The 22,165-nt window shown below is 36.2% G+C and overlaps 1 protein-coding gene across 3 annotated transcripts in view; it reads left to right on the top strand.

Moving 5' to 3' along the window:
• LOC102616027 (protein SWEETIE) overlaps positions 1-22,165 on the top strand; it is a 43,553-nt gene that overhangs the window by 10,546 nt on the left and 10,842 nt on the right. For all 3 annotated transcript variants that reach the window (XM_025099916.2, XM_006482203.4, XM_006482202.4), the window contains exons 13-31: positions 394-497; positions 1,306-1,438; positions 1,515-1,621; positions 2,901-3,011; positions 3,151-3,318; positions 3,467-3,553; positions 3,762-3,855; positions 5,190-5,258; positions 5,355-5,477; positions 5,561-5,629; positions 5,713-5,817; positions 11,291-11,379; positions 12,389-12,545; positions 13,858-14,007; positions 14,412-14,461; positions 14,688-14,787; positions 14,879-14,935; positions 15,049-15,116; positions 22,033-22,126. In XM_025099916.2, coding sequence (XP_024955684.1) covers positions 394-497; positions 1,306-1,438; positions 1,515-1,621; positions 2,901-3,011; positions 3,151-3,318; positions 3,467-3,553; positions 3,762-3,855; positions 5,190-5,258; positions 5,355-5,477; positions 5,561-5,629; positions 5,713-5,817; positions 11,291-11,379; positions 12,389-12,545; positions 13,858-14,007; positions 14,412-14,461; positions 14,688-14,787; positions 14,879-14,935; positions 15,049-15,116; positions 22,033-22,126 — 1,935 coding nt within the window. The remainder of the gene's footprint in view (positions 1-393; positions 498-1,305; positions 1,439-1,514; positions 1,622-2,900; positions 3,012-3,150; positions 3,319-3,466; positions 3,554-3,761; positions 3,856-5,189; positions 5,259-5,354; positions 5,478-5,560; positions 5,630-5,712; positions 5,818-11,290; positions 11,380-12,388; positions 12,546-13,857; positions 14,008-14,411; positions 14,462-14,687; positions 14,788-14,878; positions 14,936-15,048; positions 15,117-22,032; positions 22,127-22,165) is intronic.

Here is a 22,165-nt window from a genome sequence, read left to right as displayed (position 1 = left end):
GCTCACAAAGAGAGAGGTCCCCTGACCATATATTGACCTAAAACCTAATTTTTGGATTTGAGTCCAAAAATTCTTATTTTACGAAACTTTTTTTTCCCCTTTTCTTTGAAGCATTGCATGAATAAAAACCAAATCCCCTCCCCGTCCTTGGGAACTGAGCTTGATTATCCCAAGAGATTTTGTCAGTTGTACCAACTAGAACCACTTATCCAACGAACTTAATTCACCTCATTTCTATATAATTCAGTAACATGCAAAACATTCTCACTTTTCTTCACAGGTGTCTGTTTCTTAACCAACTATTTTTTTTCCCTGTAGATTTAAGTATACATTTCCATTTATTTGTTGATTGGAAAATTTATATATTAAGCGGTTTCAATTTATTTTTGATAGGGAAGCAGTTTGATGGTGGAGCTTGATTCGTTGCATGGGCAGGCTACAGTTGTAGCAGCATTAATTTTCATTTCGCCAAAATTACCTCTAGGTTATCCTGCCAGGTGATGAACTTTTCTACTTTGTACTATCAGTATTTTTTAAATCTTGAGATTGTTACACTCCAGCAGACCTTGTGAAGCACTCTCTACATTTGCTATTTCATCTGTTCCACCCATTTACTACCTGACAAGTTTTCATATGATAGTCATGTCCTGAATCACAGTGATCATTTGTGTTTGTTTGTTTCTTTTTCATAGTTATTTGAATTGGACACGATGAGAAATAGGTTTTTGAAGGATAACTATTAATCAGCCAAATTCCACCTGGCCAAGGGTTTGAAATGGGGTCTTACCGCATTATGTTTTGGTCTGGGATGGTGATTTCCATCCCAAACCTGCTTGTGCCACCATCTGCAGTCTTTGGATGCCCCTTCTGATTTTCTGGGAGTTGCCATTTTTTGTCTTCCCCCTTGAATTCATATGCTTTTGTGGTGGCTTTGAATGTATAATTGTTCAATTTTAGGCCTAATGAAAAAGCAGACATGGTGGTAGATGTAGGAATTGAGAGATACGTATATTATAAAATCCAAATCTATCTTTATTTAGTTAGAAAATAGAATCATTAAATTTAAGGAGATTATTATTATTATTACCAATTATATTGAGATTTCAAAATAAAAAATGCAATTAATAAAATAAAAATGGTGCCTGCGAATATTTCACCGTATCCCTTAATTTCATTGTTTTATTTTTGTTTCCGTTTGCCCTCCTATTCATTTCCTAGTTCATCAAATGAAAGTATTTGCAACTGCATACAATGTGTCTACTTTATTAGCTTAAGCTGTAAGTATCATCATGTTATTGCTCTCAGATTACCTAAGTTGGTGCTTGAAGTTTCCAAGAAAATGCTTACAGAATCCAGTCGGAACACTCTGGCTGTGACAGTTGAGAAAGAAGCTGGATGGTTGCTTTTATCATCACTATTAGCTTCTATGCCAAAAGAGGTATGCAGGCATCTATATGTTCTTAATATCTTGTAATCATTAAAAGTATCATATTGTCATATTTTTATGCATGCAGGAGCTTGAAGATCAAGTTTTTGATATTCTTTCCTTATGGGCAACCCTTTTTAGTGGAAATGCAGAACATATAATTAAGCAACATGGAGATTTGACATCTAAGATATGGTAAGCCAGCTTAGAAGTACAGATCACGAACTGTTTAAGGTTTGCAGTTCTTACTTAAGTGGTTTTGGCTCTAATTTATTTATGATTCCAGTGTCTTAAGTTTCGAGGTTTTCTTTTTTCAGTGTTTTGTATAGTTTTTGGAGTTCTACACTGTAGGGAAGGTTTTAGTTTGTGAACTTCTGGTTCACTGTTGTAATCCTTATACCCTTCTTATATTCTATAAAAGTTTCTCAGTTTGCTATTAAAAAATAAAAAATAAATTAAATAATTTATGGTTACCATGGTTTGGGAGGACTCAATACTATTTTGAAACAAGTTAATGTCAATTATAATATTTATTGAAATTTCATTCTGATACACTGTAAGAATGATTCGGGAAAAGGGGGAAAAAAGGAGGCATTTGAACTGGAGAACATCTTTTTGGCATGTTTATCTGCCTTTAGTTGGGCAAAATTGGGATATATATTTGATTTGTAATAAGCATGGCTTATTTTTTAGTATTATTAAATTTTTTCAAAAGATTTACTGCCCAAAATATTTTAGTTTTTGAAAATTGCTTGTTTCAGTTAATCTCTAACAGGAAAGATGCTCTAATTTATTTATTATTTCTTTGTGTATATGAGTAAATATTTTGTTATAAATGCTTTTTTCATCACAAATCATTGAAGCAGTAGCAGGCCTAAAACCTTCTCTCACTTCCACTTTTGTCCCGTTTTGTGCCTTGGAGAGCCATTTTGCTGTTTATGTAATGGTTTGATTCATCCATTACAATTGATTTGCTGCTCTTTGGCAGAAAAATGGTCAAAATAACTGCCTTCTCAAGTGCTTACAACATCTGTTGTTTTGTGCTTATGATTCAATAAGACTGGCCTAATTACTTGTCTCCTATCTTGATTGTCTAATTTATTTTTGAAAAGCAGAAGTTATCAGATATTAAGTTGATTTCTGGTTTTCTTTCTAAAAACTTGAAATTATATTCTTTAAGTCATTGTTCCATTATAGCATTGCTTTTTAATGTAAATGGTAAAATTTTGGAAACTTTAGTTCGACGGTTGAGGGTGGAATTGTTTTTTCCCGATTATCTATGTGCTTTCTATGACATGGTATTATATACACACTTTTGCTTTTTGCTATTTATAGCATTTCTGTGTCCTCTAATATAGAGATTTATAGTTATTTATTCTTGTAATAATTTGATGCTGCCAAACTGACTTTTTTTCAGTCAAAGAGTCTTTTGTGATTAGCTGTGTAGATTTGATATATCTCTTTTGTTTTACAGTGTGTTGTCTACTGCAGTTGATGCACTTACAGCATTTGTAAGGTGCTTTTTATCACCTGATGCTGCTAACAGTGGTATTCTACTTCAACCAGTGATGGTATATCTGAGTAGGTATGATGACTCAGGCATTTTTTTCTTTAGTTGCTATGTTTTTTTCCAGTTCTTGCTTTGACATGTGTGTTCTTTTTCATTTTATTTTGTTTTAAATGTCGTAAGGAGCTCCTACATACTAATGTTTTATGGGAAACAGGGCTTTGTCCTACATATCAACAATAGCAGCCAAAGAACTACCGAACATCAAGCCTGCAATGGATATATTCATCATTAGAACATTGATAGCTTATCAGTCCCTCCCTGATCCTGTGTCATATAAAAGTGACCATCCCCAGCTTATTAAATTATGCACAACGCCATACAGGTAGGTTAATTGCACTCATCCGGATTCCTTTTTGTATGATAAGCTTTTATCAATTTATTATGACAAGATACTATATATGTTCTCTTTTATGGAGAGAATTCTTTTTGCTCTCAAATGACTGAGACTTCATACTGGTTTCGTGAAAAAGGGATGCTTCTGCATGTGAGGAAAGCTCATGCTTGAGGTTGCTGTTAGACAAAAGAGATGCGTGGTTAGGACCTTGGATTCCTGGCAGGTGTTTAGCTTTTCATCTCATTAAATTTATGCTTTTCTCAGACATTGTTGTACCATACATCCATGGATTAAGCTCTTCTACTTGTCATCTTACAACTTCAATGGTGTTGCATGTGCTACCATTTTTCTCAAATCTTTTATTCTGCTTCCAATTTTTAGTTTGAAAAAGTGAAGAGATGTTTATCTATAGTTAAATTCTTTTTATTCAGGGACTGGTTTGAGGATGAACTTTGTGCTTTTCAAGGTGGAAAAGATGGTCTCATGCCTTGTGTGTGGGAGAATGAAGTTTCTAGTTTTCCTCAGGTGTTAATTATTTTTTTCTCTATTGTTTGATTGTTTGTTTGTAAATTTTTTTTTCCTGTTAAAATTAAATGGCAAAACAAAAGGTTCAATGTCAATACTTTTGGCATGGGAAATAGTTTGGCAATTTTATCCATTCTGTCCTTTTCACTCAACTTAGATTTATTTTTTTCTATTGGTGTACAAAGTTTAGAATTTTTATCTCTATTGGAATTTGTGATACCACAAATGTACCGAGATCATATGTCTTGCTGGAAAAGCAAAACTAACAAGTTTTTATCCGTTATGTTAGTGGAGGAATGAGGTAAGTTTGTATAAAGTAAAGATACTTTAGACAATTTAGTCTTTTAAATGGGTCAAAAAGAGATTGTCTAGTAAAAGTCTGAAATTTGAGCTTCTCCTCCTAGATGTAACATTTTTTCTTTTTAATTCTCTATAAGCTTTTCTTTAGTTGCAACTAAACAACAAAAAACATTTCAAAAGAGATTTTAGCACTAATAAAACTCTTTAGGCAGTGGAGAAGCTATACCAAACATTTGGCCTTGACCTTGTTAGGCAGCATATAGGAGTTGGTTTCCATGTGATTGTGACAGGAATTATCAGAAAATAAAGTTTGACTTTTATTGAATTTTCACAGTCAAATGACCATTAGAGTAGTTCCTTTCAATATCAAAGTAATTTTTCTAAAGTTTTAATTAAAAGATTAAAGATTATATAACTAGTCTGGACTCGCAAGGATTCCTATTTTTTCATAAACTACACTTTTTTTTTGGGTGATAATTCATTAAATACACTTGATTCAGCAAGGGAATCTACTATCTGTAGGTGATGAGTGTAAATGCAAATGCAGATGTAAACTTACAGATTTGCAACTAACTCATTTTATGTCTAGAGCAAATAGACTTCTTCTTTTTTGGTTTATTTAGGTGATTTTTATCGCAAAGAGTGCAATTACCAGTCTGACTTTGGGTCTTAGTTACTAAAGAATTTCAAGATTCTTCTTTCTTCTTCATTCATCCAAATGGGGAAGGGGTTTTGGCTTATTTATGTGATTTTGTGACTTTTGGGTTTGCTTTTTGTTGTGAGATCATGGTCATGTAGATCCTTTCTTAATTTGGTCTTCCGATTAGCATTTAATTGCCTAGTCTCTTTGTAATCTGTATTCTCTTTTTGTGGATATCTTGTTCCCTTTCTGTACAGTTTTTTCTTCTTATAAGTTTCCCAATTTCCTGATGATAATAATAATAATGTCAGGGGTGGGTTTTTACTGCTGCTCTGTTTTTATTGTTCTTTAATGCCATTTGCTGAGTGTTTTTTTTTTTGGTGTCATGTTGAAGCCGGAGACAATAAAGAAAACATTGGTGAACCAGATGCTTCTCTGCTTTGGAATCATGTTTGCTTCTCAGGTAAGGAATTGCTATCGGCTTATTTTTTGTTTGTTATTGTTTACTGCACTATCAGTCCCAGATGTTGTTGAAGTAGCTTTGACTATGATTTCCCAGCACAGCAGTGGCATGGTGTCGCTTCTTGGAATTATTGAGCAGTGTCTCAAAGCAGGAAAGAAGCAATCATGGCATGCAGCCAGTGTAACCAATATATGCGTGGGCTTACTTGCTGGGTTAAAGGTGCTTACCTTCCTTCTATGATATGCTTCAGAGAATGCTGCATAGGATTACCTTTAAATCCATGACTTGAATCTATGCCCCAGGTTTTGCTGAATTTACGTCCTCAAACTTTGGGATCAGAGGTTTTAAATTCGATACAGACTATTTTCCTGGTACTAATCTAAACCTGTGTGTAGACAACTTGTATAATCATATTGCCTTCTGTTCCCACACATTTTAATGTCATAATTTGCAGAGTATTCTGGCTGAAGGAGATATTTGTGCATCACAACGGAGAGCGTGTTGTGAGGGCCTTGGTCTCTTAGCTCGCCTTGGAAATGATCTATCCACAGCAAGGATGGTCAGTTGGATGTTCTGATGTCTTCTTTTTTCCTAAAAATCGTAGCTTTTTATGATCTCCATACACATATGAATGTTTATTTATGGATTTGTAGTTATGCATTGTGACAAGAATACTGATGAATTAATAATTCTTGTTTTATTCTTTCTCATTAACTTTGACAGAATATATACACTTAGAAAGCTAATTAAAAAGGAAACTAAATAATCTCTAAATTATGTAAACTAATCCTACAATATCTCCCTAATATATGCTTTCTTGTTATGACTAAATCAAATAATAAAGGAAAAGATACACCCAAATATTTACAATTAATTGACTAAATCTCCAACATTCCCCCTCAAGCTTAGGAATAGATATTTTGCATTCCAAGCTTGCTGAGAAACCTTTCATGAGTTGGTTTGGGTAGACTTTTGGTGAGGATATCTGCTTCTTGTGCATGAGTAGAGATGTAGCATAAATCGATACCTCCTCCTTTGATTTCGTTCTTGATAAAACTTCGATCAATTCTGACATGTTTCATTCGATCATGTTGGACTGGATTGTTCACGATGCTGATGGCAGATTTGCTGTCACTATACAACTTAGTGGGAGAGCAAACTGTGATTTGCAAGTCCTGCATCAATCTTTCCAGCCATATAACCTCACACATTCCTTGTGCAATAGCTCGAAATTCAGCTTCGGCACTACTCCTTGCCACAACTGTTTGTTTCTTACTTCTCCATGTAACCAAGTTACCCCACAACTTGGTGCAATATCCTGAAGTTGACTTGCAATCTTCACTTCCAGCCCAGTCTGCATCAACATAGCCTTCGATACTCCTGCTCTCAGATTTTAGAAACATTAGTCCTCTTCCTGGAGTTCCTTTGAGATACCTCAAAATATGATTTACAGCCTCTAGATGTCTCTGAGTAGGTGAATGCATGTGTTGGCTCACCACACTCACAGCATATGCAATATCAGGCCGTGTGAGAGATAAGTAAATCAGTCTACCAACCAGGCGTTGGTATCTTCCTACATCCACTGAAGGCTCATTATCTTTAATCTTGCTTTTCCAATTCTTCTCAAGTGGAGTTCCTATTGGTTTGCACCCCAACTTCCCTGTTTCTTCTAGTAAGTTAAGAGTGTATTTTCTCTGAGAAATGAAAATACCCTCTTTACTTCTAGCCACCTCCATACCGAGGAAATATTTTAGAGGTCCTAGGTCTTTAACTTCAAATTCTTCCTTCAGTTGACTCTTGAGCCTGTGAATCTCAACATTATCATCACCTGTAAGTATGATGTCATCTACGTATACAATAAGAATGGCTTTTTTTCCATTTTCCCCTTTCTTAACGAAGATAGTGTGATCAGCCTGCCCTTGAGTGTACTTTAGTCGAGTGAGAGTTGAGCTAAATCTGGTGAACCATGCACGTGGGGATTGTTTCAAACCATATAACGATTTTTTCAATTTGCAAACTTTACCTCGTTCTTTTTCAGACTGAAATCCTGGTGGAATCTTCATATACACTTCTTCATTAAGAGTTCCATTCAAGAAAGCATTCTTCACATCGAGTTGGTGTAGTTCCCAGTCTAGATTAACTGCCAAGGACAAGAGGACCCTAATAGAGTTGAGTTTGGCTACTGGAGCAAATGTTTCTTCATAATCAATCCCATATGTCTGTGTGAAGCCTTGTGCCACTAACCGAGCTTTATATCTTTCTACCTCTCCATCTGCCTTATATTTCACTGTGAAAACCCATTTGCTTCCAACCACTTTCTTACCCTTTGGTAGGTCAACTACTTCCCAAGTTCCATTATCATGCAATGCTCTCATTTCCTCCTGCACAGCTTTCTCCCACTTTGGATCTTTGAAAGCCTCGTGGATATTCTTTGGAACTACCACACTATCGATCTTTGCTATAAAGGCTCTAAATCCAGAAGATAACTTTGTGCAGGTTAGAAAATTGGAAATAGGATGTTTTGTGCATGTTCTTACCGCTTTTCGTATGGCAATCGACAAGTCCAGATCACTGCTCACTCCAGGATCTAGTTCTTGGTTCAATGATTGGTCTTGCTGAGAAGCTTTTGGCCTTCGAGAGTAAACTTGAAGTGGTCTCTCAAAAATTGCTTCTCTCTCTTGACCGTGACTTGAAATAGGACTAGGGATAGGAAATGGACTTGGACTTGAGTTTTCTGGAGGTGGTTGGACACTGACATTTCCTGGTTCTATTAAGGTAGAATTCATGGGAAAAAATGAGACATCTTGTGATATTGGAAGAGATAGACTAGGATCCCAATGACCATCTTCATCAGAATTCTCCCCCTGGAGATGGTTGTTGGGATAGAAGGGCTGATTTTCAAAAAAAGTTACATCACATGAGACAAAAAATCTTTTGAGAAAAGGAGAATAACATTTGTATCCTTTTTGGGATGGAGAATATCCAACAAATACACATTTAAGAGCCCTAGGATCAAGTTTGCTTTGGTTGGGTTGTTTATTATGGACAAACACTGTGCAACCAAATATTTTTGGGGACAACGAGTTGAAAAAATTTATATTTGGAAAATGATCAAGAAGGACACTCAAAGGAGTTCTGAATTGAAGTGTTTTTGAGGGTAGACGATTAATTAAATATGTGGAAGTGAGAATTGCCTCACCCCAATAGGAATTTGGAATAGAACTAGTGAACATTATTGATCGAGCAACTTCCAACAAATGTCGATTCTTTCTTTCGGCAACCCCATTTTGTTTTGGTGTGTTAACACAAGAACTTTGATGGTGTATCCCATTATTCCCCAAATATTGGTTAAATTCATTTGAGAAATACTCCCTTCCATTATCTGTTCTAAGGACATTTATATTGGATTGAAAAACATTTTGGACAAATTTGTGGAACTGTTGAAACCAGTAAAATGCCTCGGATTTATCTTTCATCAAGTACACCCAACACACCCTACTATGGTCATCTATGAAAGTGACAAACCATTGAGTTCTAGTTAAATTGATTGTTCTGGATGGACCCCATACATCACTATGAATCAACTGAAAAGGTCTTGAGGGTTTGTATATATGTGGCGGATAATTGACTCTGGATTGTTTAGAAAGGACACAATGTTCGCATTGAAACGAAAAATTTTCTTTATTGACGAAAAGATTTGGATACAAAACTTTCATATAAGAAAAGCTTGGATGCCCTAAGCGTTGATGCCATAACATAATTTCAGAGTTGGAAACAACTGACATGGACATTTTATTTTGTGACTTAACTCTACTGGAATCCCCAACTCCCGAGAAGTAGTATAGGCCATCTTTTTTCTCAGCAATGCCAATCATCTTCCCCGAAGAACGATCCTGAAATTCACAGTGAGAGGAGAAAAAAGTCACAACACAATTCATATCTTTTGTTAACTTACTAACTGACAAAAGATTATATGTCAATTTGGGCACATATAAAACTGATTTCAATATCATATTCGGTAAGTAAACCGTGCCCTTCCCAACTGCAGGTGACATTTTTCCATCCGCAACCCACACATTTATCCTGCTATTGCACTTGTCATAATCCTCAAGGACATTCATTGACCCAGTCATATGGTCAGAGGCCCCTGTATCTACAATCCAATAGCCTGCTGGCTGTGACTTTGACAGGAAAGTTTGACTTATTTTACCTGTTTGTGCCATAGCTGCAGTAGGAATCTTTGAGTTTTGACTCTCGAATCCCGTTGACACCTTAGTTTGATTGAGAAGCTGCCGTAGAATCTCCAATTGCTCTGTTGAGAAGTTAAATCCAGCAACGTTGCTTGAATCTGATTCCACTATATTGGCTGAGTTGGTTTGCTTGCGTTGCTTCTTCGGTTTCCAATCAGGTGGCTTGCCATGTAAGTCCCAACAAGTTTCACGAGTGTGATAGGGCTTCTTACAATAATCACACCAGATCTTGTCTCTCGACTGAGATATACGACCATTATCTTGTTTGTTTGCTACAAGAGCCGAGCCTCGTGCTTCTAAGGAAGGAGTATCTTGGCTGGAAGGATTCATCATCACACGCTTCCTACTTTCTTCTCTCCTTACCTCAGCAAACGATTCTCGAAGGGTTGGAAAAGGCTTCATCCCGAGCAGTCTTCCACGTACTTCATCCAAATCCGGATTCAATCCCTGCAAAAAATCAAAAGTACGCTCTTTCTCAAGCATTTTCTTATATTTTTCTGCATCAGTAGTACAGGACCATCCCATCTCATAAAAAAGATCAATTTCCTGCCACAACTCCATTAAGGAATTGTAATATTCAGTGACCGTGAGACTTCCTTGTCTGGTGTTGCGAATCTTTGATCGAATCTCAAAACATTGAGATGTGTTTTCAAGATCAGAATAAATTTCTTGGACTGCCTCCCAAATCTCCTTTGCTGTCTTGTAAAACAGATAAGTTCGTCCAATACTTGGCTCCATAGAATTGATGAGCCAAGCCATGACAATCGAATTTTCTGCTTCCCAAGTGCTATAAGTTGGTGCTGTGTCCAAAGGAGGTGTTATTGCCCCTGTCAAGTAGCCAACCTTCCCTCTACCCCTGATGACAAGAATAACGGATTGAAACCATTCTCGAAAATTCAGTCCGTTAAGCTTGTGTTGTGTAATTTGCAGAGAGTGGCTGTCAAAAGACGGTGTAGATGAGGATCCGGTTATGGATCCTGCAGATGCTTGATCTGCTGTAGTGTAAGACACCTCTGAGGTCATATTTAGCAGTTCTCCAGAAAAAAAAAACTGACTAGTAACCTAGCTCTGATACCATGTGACAAGAATACTGATGAATTAATAATTCTTGTTTTATTCTTTCTCATTAACTTTGACAGAATATATACACTTAGAAAGCTAATTAAAAAGGAAACTAAATAATCTCTAAATTATGTAAACTAATCCTACAATATCTCCCTAATATATGCTTTCTTGTTATGACTAAATCAAATAATAAAGGAAAAGATACACCCAAATATTTACAATTAATTGACTAAATCTCCAACATGCATAATAAGACATGTATACATTTATGAGCTTTATATTTCAGTTTAATTAGCATATTAAATGTGTGCTCATGTTCCTGAATTTGGATTTTCGAAGTTGCTTGTGACACACCACGTCCATTCAGAGTATGTTGCTTATGTCAATATTGATCATTCAGCCTCTTGTTCGTTATCTTATTTTTGGATGTATGAACTTAAAACACTTTGGGCAACTGAATATGGTAGAATTGGTAATTCCAGAGCCTATTTTGTCTGAAGTAAACTTTGTTTCCTATATTATTGCTGAAGTTTTTGCTGTCAAATGCACCATTATTTAATTTGTTGTGTCAAGATGCTATATAATAAAGAGGTTAACCTGTAGTGCTTTGTCGGCCCTGTCACTCCTAATGTCTCATTCCTATATGCAATGTGTAATCAGTACTAACCTTGTTCTGTTTTGCGCGCTTTCCCACCTGCTGTTTGCGGTGATAAGCAGACTAGATTGTTGCTTGGTGACCTAACAGTGGTAACCGATGCAAACTATGCGGGATCAATTGCTCTTGCCATTGGCTGCATTCATCGCAGGTGAAACATCACTCTCTATCTTGCTTGCCAGCTTACTTTTTTTTTTTCTTTTTTTCTATATCTTTCATCATGTCTATTATTTATATGCAACTGCTTATTTCCATTCACATGTCTTGAGTTATTTTGCTGAAAATAATAGTAGGCTTTTGGCTGCTTCTTGGTGGTTAAGACCAATTTAGAATGTTGCATGTAGTTTTTCCTATTTCAGTGATCTGTGAAGTGGATATGGGAAAACATCCTTAGAAATACAAGTTTGGAACTCAAGAAATTATCCTCTTTTGATGTCAGTAGAACTTGAAAACTTAATACATTATCTCTGGGTGAGTTAGCAGAACCTGGAAATCTCAAGTGAAGTTCAAGGTGATAAAGCTAAAATGTTATGAAAATGTGCATTTATGCCACTTCATGCTTTTTGGCATGATCTGTTGCTTGGCAACCCTGTTTGAGGCACTCAGTTCTCATGGCATTTTTGTCTTAAATGCATTGATATAACCAAATCTGTTTTTCCATTAAGCAAAGGTTATGAGATTCAACCCAATGTTGGCTTGAGTGGTTAAAACCATTGGATTCAACTAAGCAGCTGGGAGTCAAAAACCTCTTGTAACTATCAACTTGAATATTCAATATCCCATGAGTTTCCCAACTACCAAGGTTGTTGATCTTGTAGGGTTCCCTTGTTTAATTAGATGAGCATATATTATCGCAATAGATCTCTACTTATCAAAAACGGAGGGGGAGAAAGAAGGCATATGATAGGTTATTTCTTTAAAGATATTCAACTTAAGAACCTTTTGTTTTCACGTCTGGTTGTTTCTTAAATCACAATGGTGCTAGCTACCAATTTGTAATAGCTAGTTACATGTTGTCTGGCTGTGTTGAAATTTGAACAGCGATGCTGACTTTATGTTTGTCAATGGCGGCTTCTCATTTTAGATTTGTAACGTCGCCAGATTTTTCATTTGTTAAACCTACTGTTTTATCTCTCTGTCATTATCTGTTGTGATTGCAGTGCCGGCGGAATGGCTTTATCAAGTTTAGTGCCTGCAACTGTGAGCTCAATCAGTTTGCTGGCTAAAACTTCAATCCCAGGTTTACAGATGTGGTCTCTGCACGGACTTCTTTTGACCATTGAGGCTGCAGGGTTTTCCTTTGTATCTCATGTTCAGGTAATCAAATACTTGATTATTGCTGTGTTTTATGCATTGCCTTCTTAAATGTCTCTCTGGATTACCATGCAGTACCTGTATGAGCATTGCTTCAATTTGAGTGTTTGACCTAAATTGTTCAGATCAGTGGAAGTTCTTTACTATTTTATTTGCAGCGCTGTCTCTTGGTTAATACAAGCTTGTGTAGATGGGTATTATATGGAGTGGGAGCATGTTTCCTTCAGATTTAAAAAAAAAAAGGTTCTTTTGATGTACTAACAATGTTTGAAAGGCCTTAGGAAGCTTAGCCTCTTAAATGTTTTTTCATACTGGTTTTCTATGATCAAGAGAAATTCTTCCACTTCACTGTCTTGGAGTCAATTTAATCCTAGATAATTATCATATTCAATAGAATCATTCATGATTGGAACATAAGTTAATTTAAATATTAGTTTTGAGAGAAATTTCACATCACTTTCTTGGTTAAAACATGGGTGCATTTGTCAGTGAGTCACGGTTCCTTTTCTTCTCTCTTATAGCCACTTTTGGTATATATACCAGTCACCAAAATATGCTATAACTCTAGCCAATAGCTGTCCACAATCATCCAGTTGATTTGTAGAGAATTTAATTTTGCCCTTGATCAAAGATTTCTTTCCTTTTCTTTGTTGTTTCTGACAGTTGCAGAAGATAGAACAGAAAAATTAATATGAAAGCTCTTGTCTTTCATCAATCATAGAAGAGATTCAGCAGTCATCTGTTTTAGTAGAGTCCTTTTTGCAAAGCCTATTCTTCGTAGAGGCTTTCTAATTTTTGATTGGTGGAACCTCTGGTTCTCTTCCTTCCCTGAACTTCCCTTTTCTGATGTTATTTGTGATTGCTTCACCAATTACAAATGTAGTGCAGAAAGTGGGCAGTCAACAAGGTTTGACCTTATTTCTGGATAGATAATGACACTAATTAATGAAAAGCTTAATGTGATAGCTTCACCAATTATGAATGTTGTATGCAGAAAGTGGACAATCAACAAGGTTTGACCTTATTTCTGAATAAATGAATTTGAACGTCTAATTAAAAAATCTCTGTGAGCTACAAAAGTACCTTTGTTTTAACATACTATGATATTGTGGTGTGCACCGTCCATTTTTGGGCTTTGCAACTTTAGACATATACTCTTCGGTTAAGCTTTTTATCAGGGATAACGTCTTGTGAGGTATAAAATACATCATGAAGGTTCAAAATTTTATAAGACCTTGCACCACTATTGTTTATGTAATTCACCGTCCATTAATTCATGAATGTTTGGTTTTTCCCTGTCTACCTTTGTTCGCAGGCAACACTTGGTCTTGCCATGGAAATTCTATTGTCTGAGGAGAATGGATGGGTTGACCTTCAGCAAGGAGTTGGACGCCTTATAAATGCCATTGTTGCTGTTCTTGGCCCTGAACTTGCCCCAGGCAGCATTTTCTTCTCTCGCTGCAAGGTACTATGGCTTCTAGTACTGGACTCTACTTGTTAGAACATATAATAGAAGCCCGTTTTGGACTGCTGTGCTGTGGCAGTGCAGCAGCCCCAACACCTAGTAAATGACACAAACTGTACAGTTTAATAGGTGTCAGCCTGGCAGTGCAGCAGTCCTAAATGGTCCTAAAATAAAATAACTGGTTACCTTTCTCCTCTGTGGTCGTGAGTGCTGGTTGATTTTAGGTGGTACTAAATGTCTGGGTGACTCACATGAGTGTCAGGTACTCATGTTGGGTTTTGGTCATTTATGTAATATTTTGGTAAAACAAAAGAAATTAATTTAAGAGAAAAAACAACTATTTTCAATCTTTGAACTCAATACTACGCTGCGATGGTGAATTTAATACATTACTTTGTCTGCAGTCTGTTGTCGCAGAGATTAGCTCCTGGCAAGAAACAGCAACTTTGCTTGAGTACGTCTGCCCTCTTTTTTTTTTTTTTCCCTTCTGTATTATCTCCTCTGATTTTCGTTTTGATCCTTGTGCAAGAGTGTAATATCTTTTTATACTGCCCACATGCTATGAATAAAATTTTCCCTTCCCCTGGTCCATGGTTTTATGCCCTTAACAATTAATACAATTTTCAGTTTGTTTTAAAAATATTAGTACTAACAAAATAAATACCCTATGAATGTGGCAGGAGTGTTCGTTTTACACAACAGCTTGTTCTTTTTGCTCCACAAGCTGTTTCTGTGCACTCCCATGTCCAAAATCTTCTTTCAACCTTGTCATCAAGACAGGTTTGTGACTCTGACTGATTAATCAGGCTAATGTGAGATAAATTTTTCCTTGATTTTACTCCCTAATATTAACTAGTTTCCTCTAATATAGCCAATTCTCAGGCATCTGGCTGTATCTACTCTAAGGCATCTGATTGAGAAAGACCCGGTGAGTTACTGAAATTTGTTTTTCCTTGTTTCTTTCAGTTTTTCTTTTCTGGATATCTTCTTAAAGTCTCTGCTCAGAGTGCTAGATTCTTGTGCTGACAGTAACCCTTACAGGATTCTGTGATTGAAGAGCGAATAGAAGGCAATTTATTCCACATGCTGGATGAGGAAACTGACTCTGAGTATGTTAAAAGCTATACTCTGTGCTTAGCTTACTTTTCGTCATTTTATGCATTCTATTTAGAGAATGAGTATTTGCCGTGCTTTTGAGAATTCTATTTTTGCTGTCAGTCTTCTTTCCTTTTTATGTTATTATTATTATTATAATTATTTTCTCATAAACAAAATAAGTATATTAGATGCAGGAAATGTACATAGAGGAGGGACAAGAAGTCCATAAAGACAAAAGTCAAATATCCTCAAGCCCAAGAACTGTAAACCCTATAAGATGAAAAATTTGAAGTAATGAACTTACTCTGGTTCCCAATTAATTAAACTAAAGAAGGAAGACATATTTGAACTCCGGAGAGATAGGAGCCCATAGAGAAGCTTAGAATTTGACTCTATCCCAAAGAAACATGTAATCCTCCATCATTTTGTTATAAAACAAAATTTCAAGTTTCTTCAATCCAGCCATTGATGTGTCTTGTGCGATTTTTGCTTTTGATTTTGATACTTTTGTATCCTCAGTAATCAGTAGTGATAGTGTAGTATATGTTTTCTTAGATTACAGGCTGCAGGGACCAAAATCATTTCCACCATCTCCTTATATTGTGTCATCTTTCCATCAAAGATGAAGTGATGGTAGTTATACTTAGTTATCATAACATCTAACAGCTAGCTCCAAACGTTGTAGAATTAATGTCAATGAAATGTTGGTCCACATTGGTTCACATACTAGAGACTTCTTTTAGTAAAAACACCTCAACAACCAAGTGTCTTACATTCTCCCACTTGGTTGAAACATTTCATTTGATTTGATATCAGTTCGTTAGACTTAAGAAATATAATACATGAATCATAGCGATAGGTCCTCTAAGAACGAGTATTATCTTCCATGTATCACAATGTATTATTCTTCTTACATACTAGCCATGTATGATAATTTAACTTAATGAATAAATCACATGTTTATTCTTGGTCCAATAAAATTGATTTTTTCTCAATATAAATAAATGTGCACATAAAGGCGAGAAAACATCACAATAAACAAAAACAAGTCTCATTTATTTTACATTGCATATACAATGAAACTCACATGATGGAAACAAGTCACATTCGGTCTACATGATCCTTAAACTTTTGTGGTGGCATGTCCTTTGTTAAAGGATCGGCAATCATCAATTCAGTGTTAATGTGTTCAATGACCACTTTCTTTTCTTTAACACATTCCGTGATGGCTAAATATTTAATGTCGATATGTTTACTTTGACTTCCGCTTTTGTTATTTTTAGCCATGAAAACTGCAGTTGAATTGTCACAATATATTCTCAATGGCCTTGAGATTGAATCCACAATTCTAAGTCTAGATATGAAACTCTTTAACCATACACCATGCGAGGTAGCCTCAAAACAAGAAATGAACTCAGCCTTCATAGTGGAAGTAGCAGTCAAAGTCTACTTTGTACTTCTCCAAGATATAGCTCCACTGGCGAGCATAAAAATATGTTCGGATGTTGATTTTCGTGAATCAACACAGCTAGCAAAGTCTAAATCGGAGTAGCCAATTACCTCCAAATTATCAGTTTGTCTATACATAAGCATATAATCCTTGGTCCCTTGAAGATACCTTATTACTTTCTTTGTAGCTTTCTAGTGGTCTAAACCTGGATTACTCTGATATTTTCCCAAGATGCCAACAACAAATGCAATGTCAGGTCTTGTACAAACTTGAGCATACATCAAGCTTCCAACAGCAAATGCGTATGAAATATTTTTCATTCGTTCCCTTTCAAACTCATTTTTGGGACATTGGTTCAAATTGAACCTGTCTCCCTTCACAATGGGAGCTATACTAGGTGAACAACTTTTTATCTGAAATCTCTCTAAGACTTTGTTGGTATGAGTTTCTTAAGACAAACCCAAAATTCTTTGAAATTTGTCTCTATGGATCTTAATGCCTATGACATAAGATGCCTCACCCATATTCTTCATGTCAAAATTCTCAGAGAGAAATTGTTTTATTTCACAAAGCAACCTTTTGTTATTGGATGCAAGTAGAATATCATCCACATATAGAATAAAGAAACAAATCTTACTCCTACTGACCTTCTGGTATATACATTGATCCATAAAGTTCTCTACAAACCCAAATGAAGAGATAACATCATGGAATTTTAAATACCACTGACGGGAAACTTGTTTCAATCCATATATTGATTTCTTAAGCTTGCATACCAAATGCTCACCATCATTAGAGGAGAATCCTTCTGGTTGTTTCATATAAACCTCTTCCTCTAGATCTCCATTAAGAAAGGCTGTTTTCACATTCATTTAATGTAGTTCCAAATCAAAATTAGCAACTAATGCCATAATGATACGAAAAGAATCTTTCTTCGAAACAGGAGAAAAAGTCTCCTTGTAATCGATTCCTTCTATCTGATTGAATCCTTTAGCAACGAGTCTTGCTTTATATCTTTCAATGTTGCCCAACGAGTCTTGAATGTAAGACACCTGGTTGTTGAGGTGTTTTTACTAAAAGAAGTCTCTAGTATGTGGACCAACATTTCATTGACATTAATTTTGCCACGTTTGGAGACAGCTGTTAAATGTTATGATAACTAAGTATAACTACCATCACTTCATCTTTAATGGAAAGATGACACAATATAAAGAGATGGTGGAAATGATTTTGGTCCCTGCAGCCTGTAATCTAAGAAAACATATACTACACCATCACTATTGATTATCGAGGCTACAGAAGTATCAAAATCAGAAGCAAAAATCGCACAAGACACATCAATGGCTGGAAGTATGGTTCCTACACTTGATTTTTATGGGCATGTTATGTGTGTATTCGGAAATCATACTACCCAAAATATAGCCATAACTTTGCAATCCCATAAGACAGAAGCCTCAACGCAACCTTTAAGTCTCAAATTTTTTTTCCAAGAGAACAGAAAAACTTGTTTCTGCCGAACTCAATTTAGAAGTTGTAACCAGCTTGGACCATAAAAAGAAAGCTGCTGGGCAGTGAAGAAATAAGTGGTCAATACTTTCTGAAGCATTTTTACACAAGACACACCAATCCGGAGATAAAGCCATACTTGGTCTTCTCTTCTGAATTACATCATTAGTATTAATCTTCCATTGAGCAACAGCCCTCACCATCATCTTCACCTGTGAGGGAACCTTAGCTTTCCAAATTGGATTAGAAGGAACAAAAATGGGGGTAGAGTCATCCATAAGACTGAGAATGTATGATTTGGTAGAAAAGGTCCCTGATTTTTCTAGAGTCCAAGCTCTCTTATCTTCTTTTATGCTATCAGAATTGAAGCCTCCTAAAATCCCAAGCAAATCAGAAGCTCTGTGTCATTCAAATTTCTAAAGAATCTAAAGTCCCAACTGCACTGCATTGATGAAAACCTCACCATACTACCTATAGAACAATTATGACCTAAAGAAAGACTATACAACCGAGGAAAAGACTCAATAAGCATCCTCTCTCCCACCCAAACATCCTTCCAGAATCTAATTTTCTGCCCACTACCAATAACTAACTTAATATTTGACAAAAAGCCAACTCTTCTGCCCTTTGATATATACACCCAAGGACATCTACCGGATCCTCTATTAACATCAGCAGTATCTCACCCACTTTCATGCATGCCATACTTACTTTTAATGACCCCATGACAAAAAGAGTTAACTTCCGAAGGAAATCTCCACAGCCACTCACTGAGCAAAGGCTTTATTTCTTTTAACCAAATTACTCAACCCTAAACCTCCCTTACAGATAGGTTGAGACACCGCACTTCACGTCACCAAATGGTCCATTTTCCCTCCCCAACTCCTTCCCACAAAAAATCCCTTGTAGCCTCTCCATTCTTTTAGCAACCGAAATAGGAATGCAAAAAAGAGACACAAGGTAAGTTGGCAAGCTAGAGAGATCTGATTGAATCAATGTTAACCTCCCACCTATAGAGAGACAAGCTTTTTCCCACCCATCCAATCTCTTCTTAACTTTTTCTAACATAGGAGCCCAAAATTCTACAGCCTTGGGATTCCCTCCTAGAGGTAATCCTAAGTATTTCAAAGGCCAATCACCGCTCTCACACCCCACTGAGGAAACTAAGTCAAGCAGCTTGTTCCCAGAGATATTAACACCTAAAATAGAGCTCTTTTTTAAATTTAGTCTCAACCCAGGAACTGCACAGAAAAGTCAACCACTTTAACAAGGTTGGTAAACTTTTCCTCATCATTAGAGCGAAAAAAAAAAAAATTGTATCATCAGCAATTGAAGGTGAGAAACCATTACTTTGTCCTTCCCAATCACGAATCCTTCAATTAATCTAACATTCTGAGCCCTCTCCATCAATCTGCTTAGCACATCTACCCCCAAAGTAAAAAGGAAAGGAGAAAGAGGGTGCCCTTGACGATGGCCTCTAGAAGCTTGAATTTTGCCCTCAGTCTTCCATTGAGTTGTAAAGCTAACTAATTGAAGGCAACCCATCATCCAGGATCTCCACCTTTGTCCAAATCGTTTGGCTTCGATTACAAAGTCTAAACAATCCCAATCTACACGGTCATAAGCTTTCTCAAAATCAATTTTAAAAACAAGACCATATTTTCTAGAATTTCTATATTCCTCTTCAGTTTCTTTGGCAACTAAGATAGCATCCAGAATATGTCTATCTCTTACAAAAGCACCCTCAGCAGTAGAAACAGTCTCCCCTTACACCCCCTGAGCCTTGAAGAAAGCACTTTAGCAATGATCTTATAAAGACTAGTCTCCAAACTAATAGGTCTGAACTCACTCAACCTCATATGCTCATCCTTTTCCAGAATAAGACATATGTATGTAGAATTAGTAACTAAGTTCGCAACTCCAGAATTGTAAAAATCTTCAAAAACATCCAACAAATCTTGCTTCAAAATATCCCAACAATTAGGGATGGCAAAACCCCGGGCCAGGTCCGGGTACTGCAATGACCGGACCCTGCCCGGATGCAACCGGTCCGGGTCTGGGTCCGAGCCGGGTTTTAATCCGGGTACCCAAATTTTATATTTTTAATATTATATGTGTATATATTTTATATTTTTTGGTAATTTTATAAGTTTTAAATTTATTAAAATTTGACATGAAAATATAAACTTTAAGTGTTTAAAACTTTATATATGTATAATAAATAAGTCAAATAAATATAAGTATTTAAAATAATATATATTTTATAATTTTTTTTAATAAAATCCGGGTTCCGGGTTTATCAAGTGATGCCCAAGACCGATCCGGCTTCATACCCGGGCCGGGTAATACCTGGTCCACAACGCCCGGGTACGGTCCGGGTCCGGACCGGGCATGTATTTTTGCCACCTCTACCAACAATCCTGATACACCGCCAAAGAGTACCCATTAGGACCAAGGGATTTATCTCTGCAACAATCTTGTATACCCTTCTTTATTTCTTCTTCTTCAAAAGGTCTCTCCAACCATGAAGCCTTCGATTCAGAAATAGGACACCAATTTAACCCTTGAATCCCGGCCTGTTGACCTCGTCTTTAGAATCGAGATTATTGAAAAACTCTAAAATCTCTTTTTCGATACCATTCTCATCTTCAATGAAACAACCTCCATTTATTTTCAATCTGTTGCCCAAACTTCATCCCATTCTTCCTTTTATCTGGTTTGAGTTGGTATCCCACTCTTTGGCCCATTGAATTTTAACTTTTTGTCTCCACATAACCTCCTCTTTAAAGACTGCATGATCAAACTGGATTTTCACATCATTCCTCTCTTTTCATGATTCTTCATTCAACCTCCATTCAGCATCCAAATTATCCAATTCCAAAATTCTAGCAAGCATCATCTGTTTTTCCCCTTCAACATCCCCAAAGTTTCTTTATTCCATCCCTTGATATGGCATTTTACCAAATTCAACCTCATAAATTTATAGCCTGCCCAGCCAATGTCTGCAGTCTCTTCCCTCCGTTTTCTAAAGCAACCTTTAAAAGAATGGTGCTGAAGCCAACATTCTGAGATGTAAAGGGGACTATTTTTTTTTTTTTAATAGTTGCAGTAGACTAATTTAATTTTTTTTAATACATATTGAACATACCTTTTATCAAGTTTTGTTTGTACAGTACTCTAATTAGTTCTCCTTTGAAATCTACTATTAGCCGTAGCTGTTATTTAAATCTTCTGTGGAGCATCAAGTTCTAAAACCATTTTCTTTATAAAAGGTTGATTCTCAAATGAAAACCTTTTTTGCGTAGATGTTGGTCATAGTGGCTTCAAATAATCCTGGATTCTTACCATATGAAAAGAATCTCATCAGTTCACCAGTGCTGTTGTGGTTTATTTCTAAAATGGAAGGAAACACTTGTTATGAGAAAGAACCTTTAGAGCTCCACCCTGTTGGATCCCACCTTGCCTAAAATAAGTGTACCAAAATGTTGTGGCATTAAATGAAAACTACTGTAATTTCTGAAACAGGTAAAAGGATAGGTTGACTGAAACCATAGACCTCCTGCATCAATAAAGCTTCCAGAATATTTTCTTCCATAAATTGCTGGTGGTTGTAATGGGTTTTGATTTGTATGGCTTTTCCTAGTTTTGATTTGCATGGTTTAAATTTTCTTTTACATACCTTGTCAGTTCTGCTCTTGCGGCGGCTATTTTTGAATGTCATTTGATTTCCTTGCTTACTGATCAAGAATGATGTGACTCATTAGATACATTATTTTCCTTGATACAAGATTATATCTTCTTTCACTCAATGTTTCATAAAGGTAATTCTTTAAAAATTATATAATCTTGAACATGACAAGGCAGATGCTCTCTGTGCGTTTGATGCAAGTTGGAGTGCATGTGAGATAAGAGAATCATGTCATCACTTATACAAGTAATTCTTAGGTTGGAGATTGTTTCTGTTCTTGTAGGATTGGGAATCTTGTCCGTACTACAATCATGCGATTGCTCTATGCATCATGCCCTTCTTGTCCTTCTCATTGGATGTCAATATGCCGCAACATGGTGAGCACTTTTTCTTGCAGAATGATGGTCTTCATGTTC

The sequence above is a fragment of the Citrus sinensis genome, chromosome 6, assembly GCF_022201045.2.
Source record: "Citrus sinensis cultivar Valencia sweet orange chromosome 6, DVS_A1.0, whole genome shotgun sequence".
Classification (NCBI taxonomy): domain Eukaryota; kingdom Viridiplantae; phylum Streptophyta; class Magnoliopsida; order Sapindales; family Rutaceae; genus Citrus; species Citrus sinensis.
The sequence above is the reverse complement of the archived record's forward strand: the minus strand, read 5'-3'. Positions and strand labels throughout refer to the sequence as shown.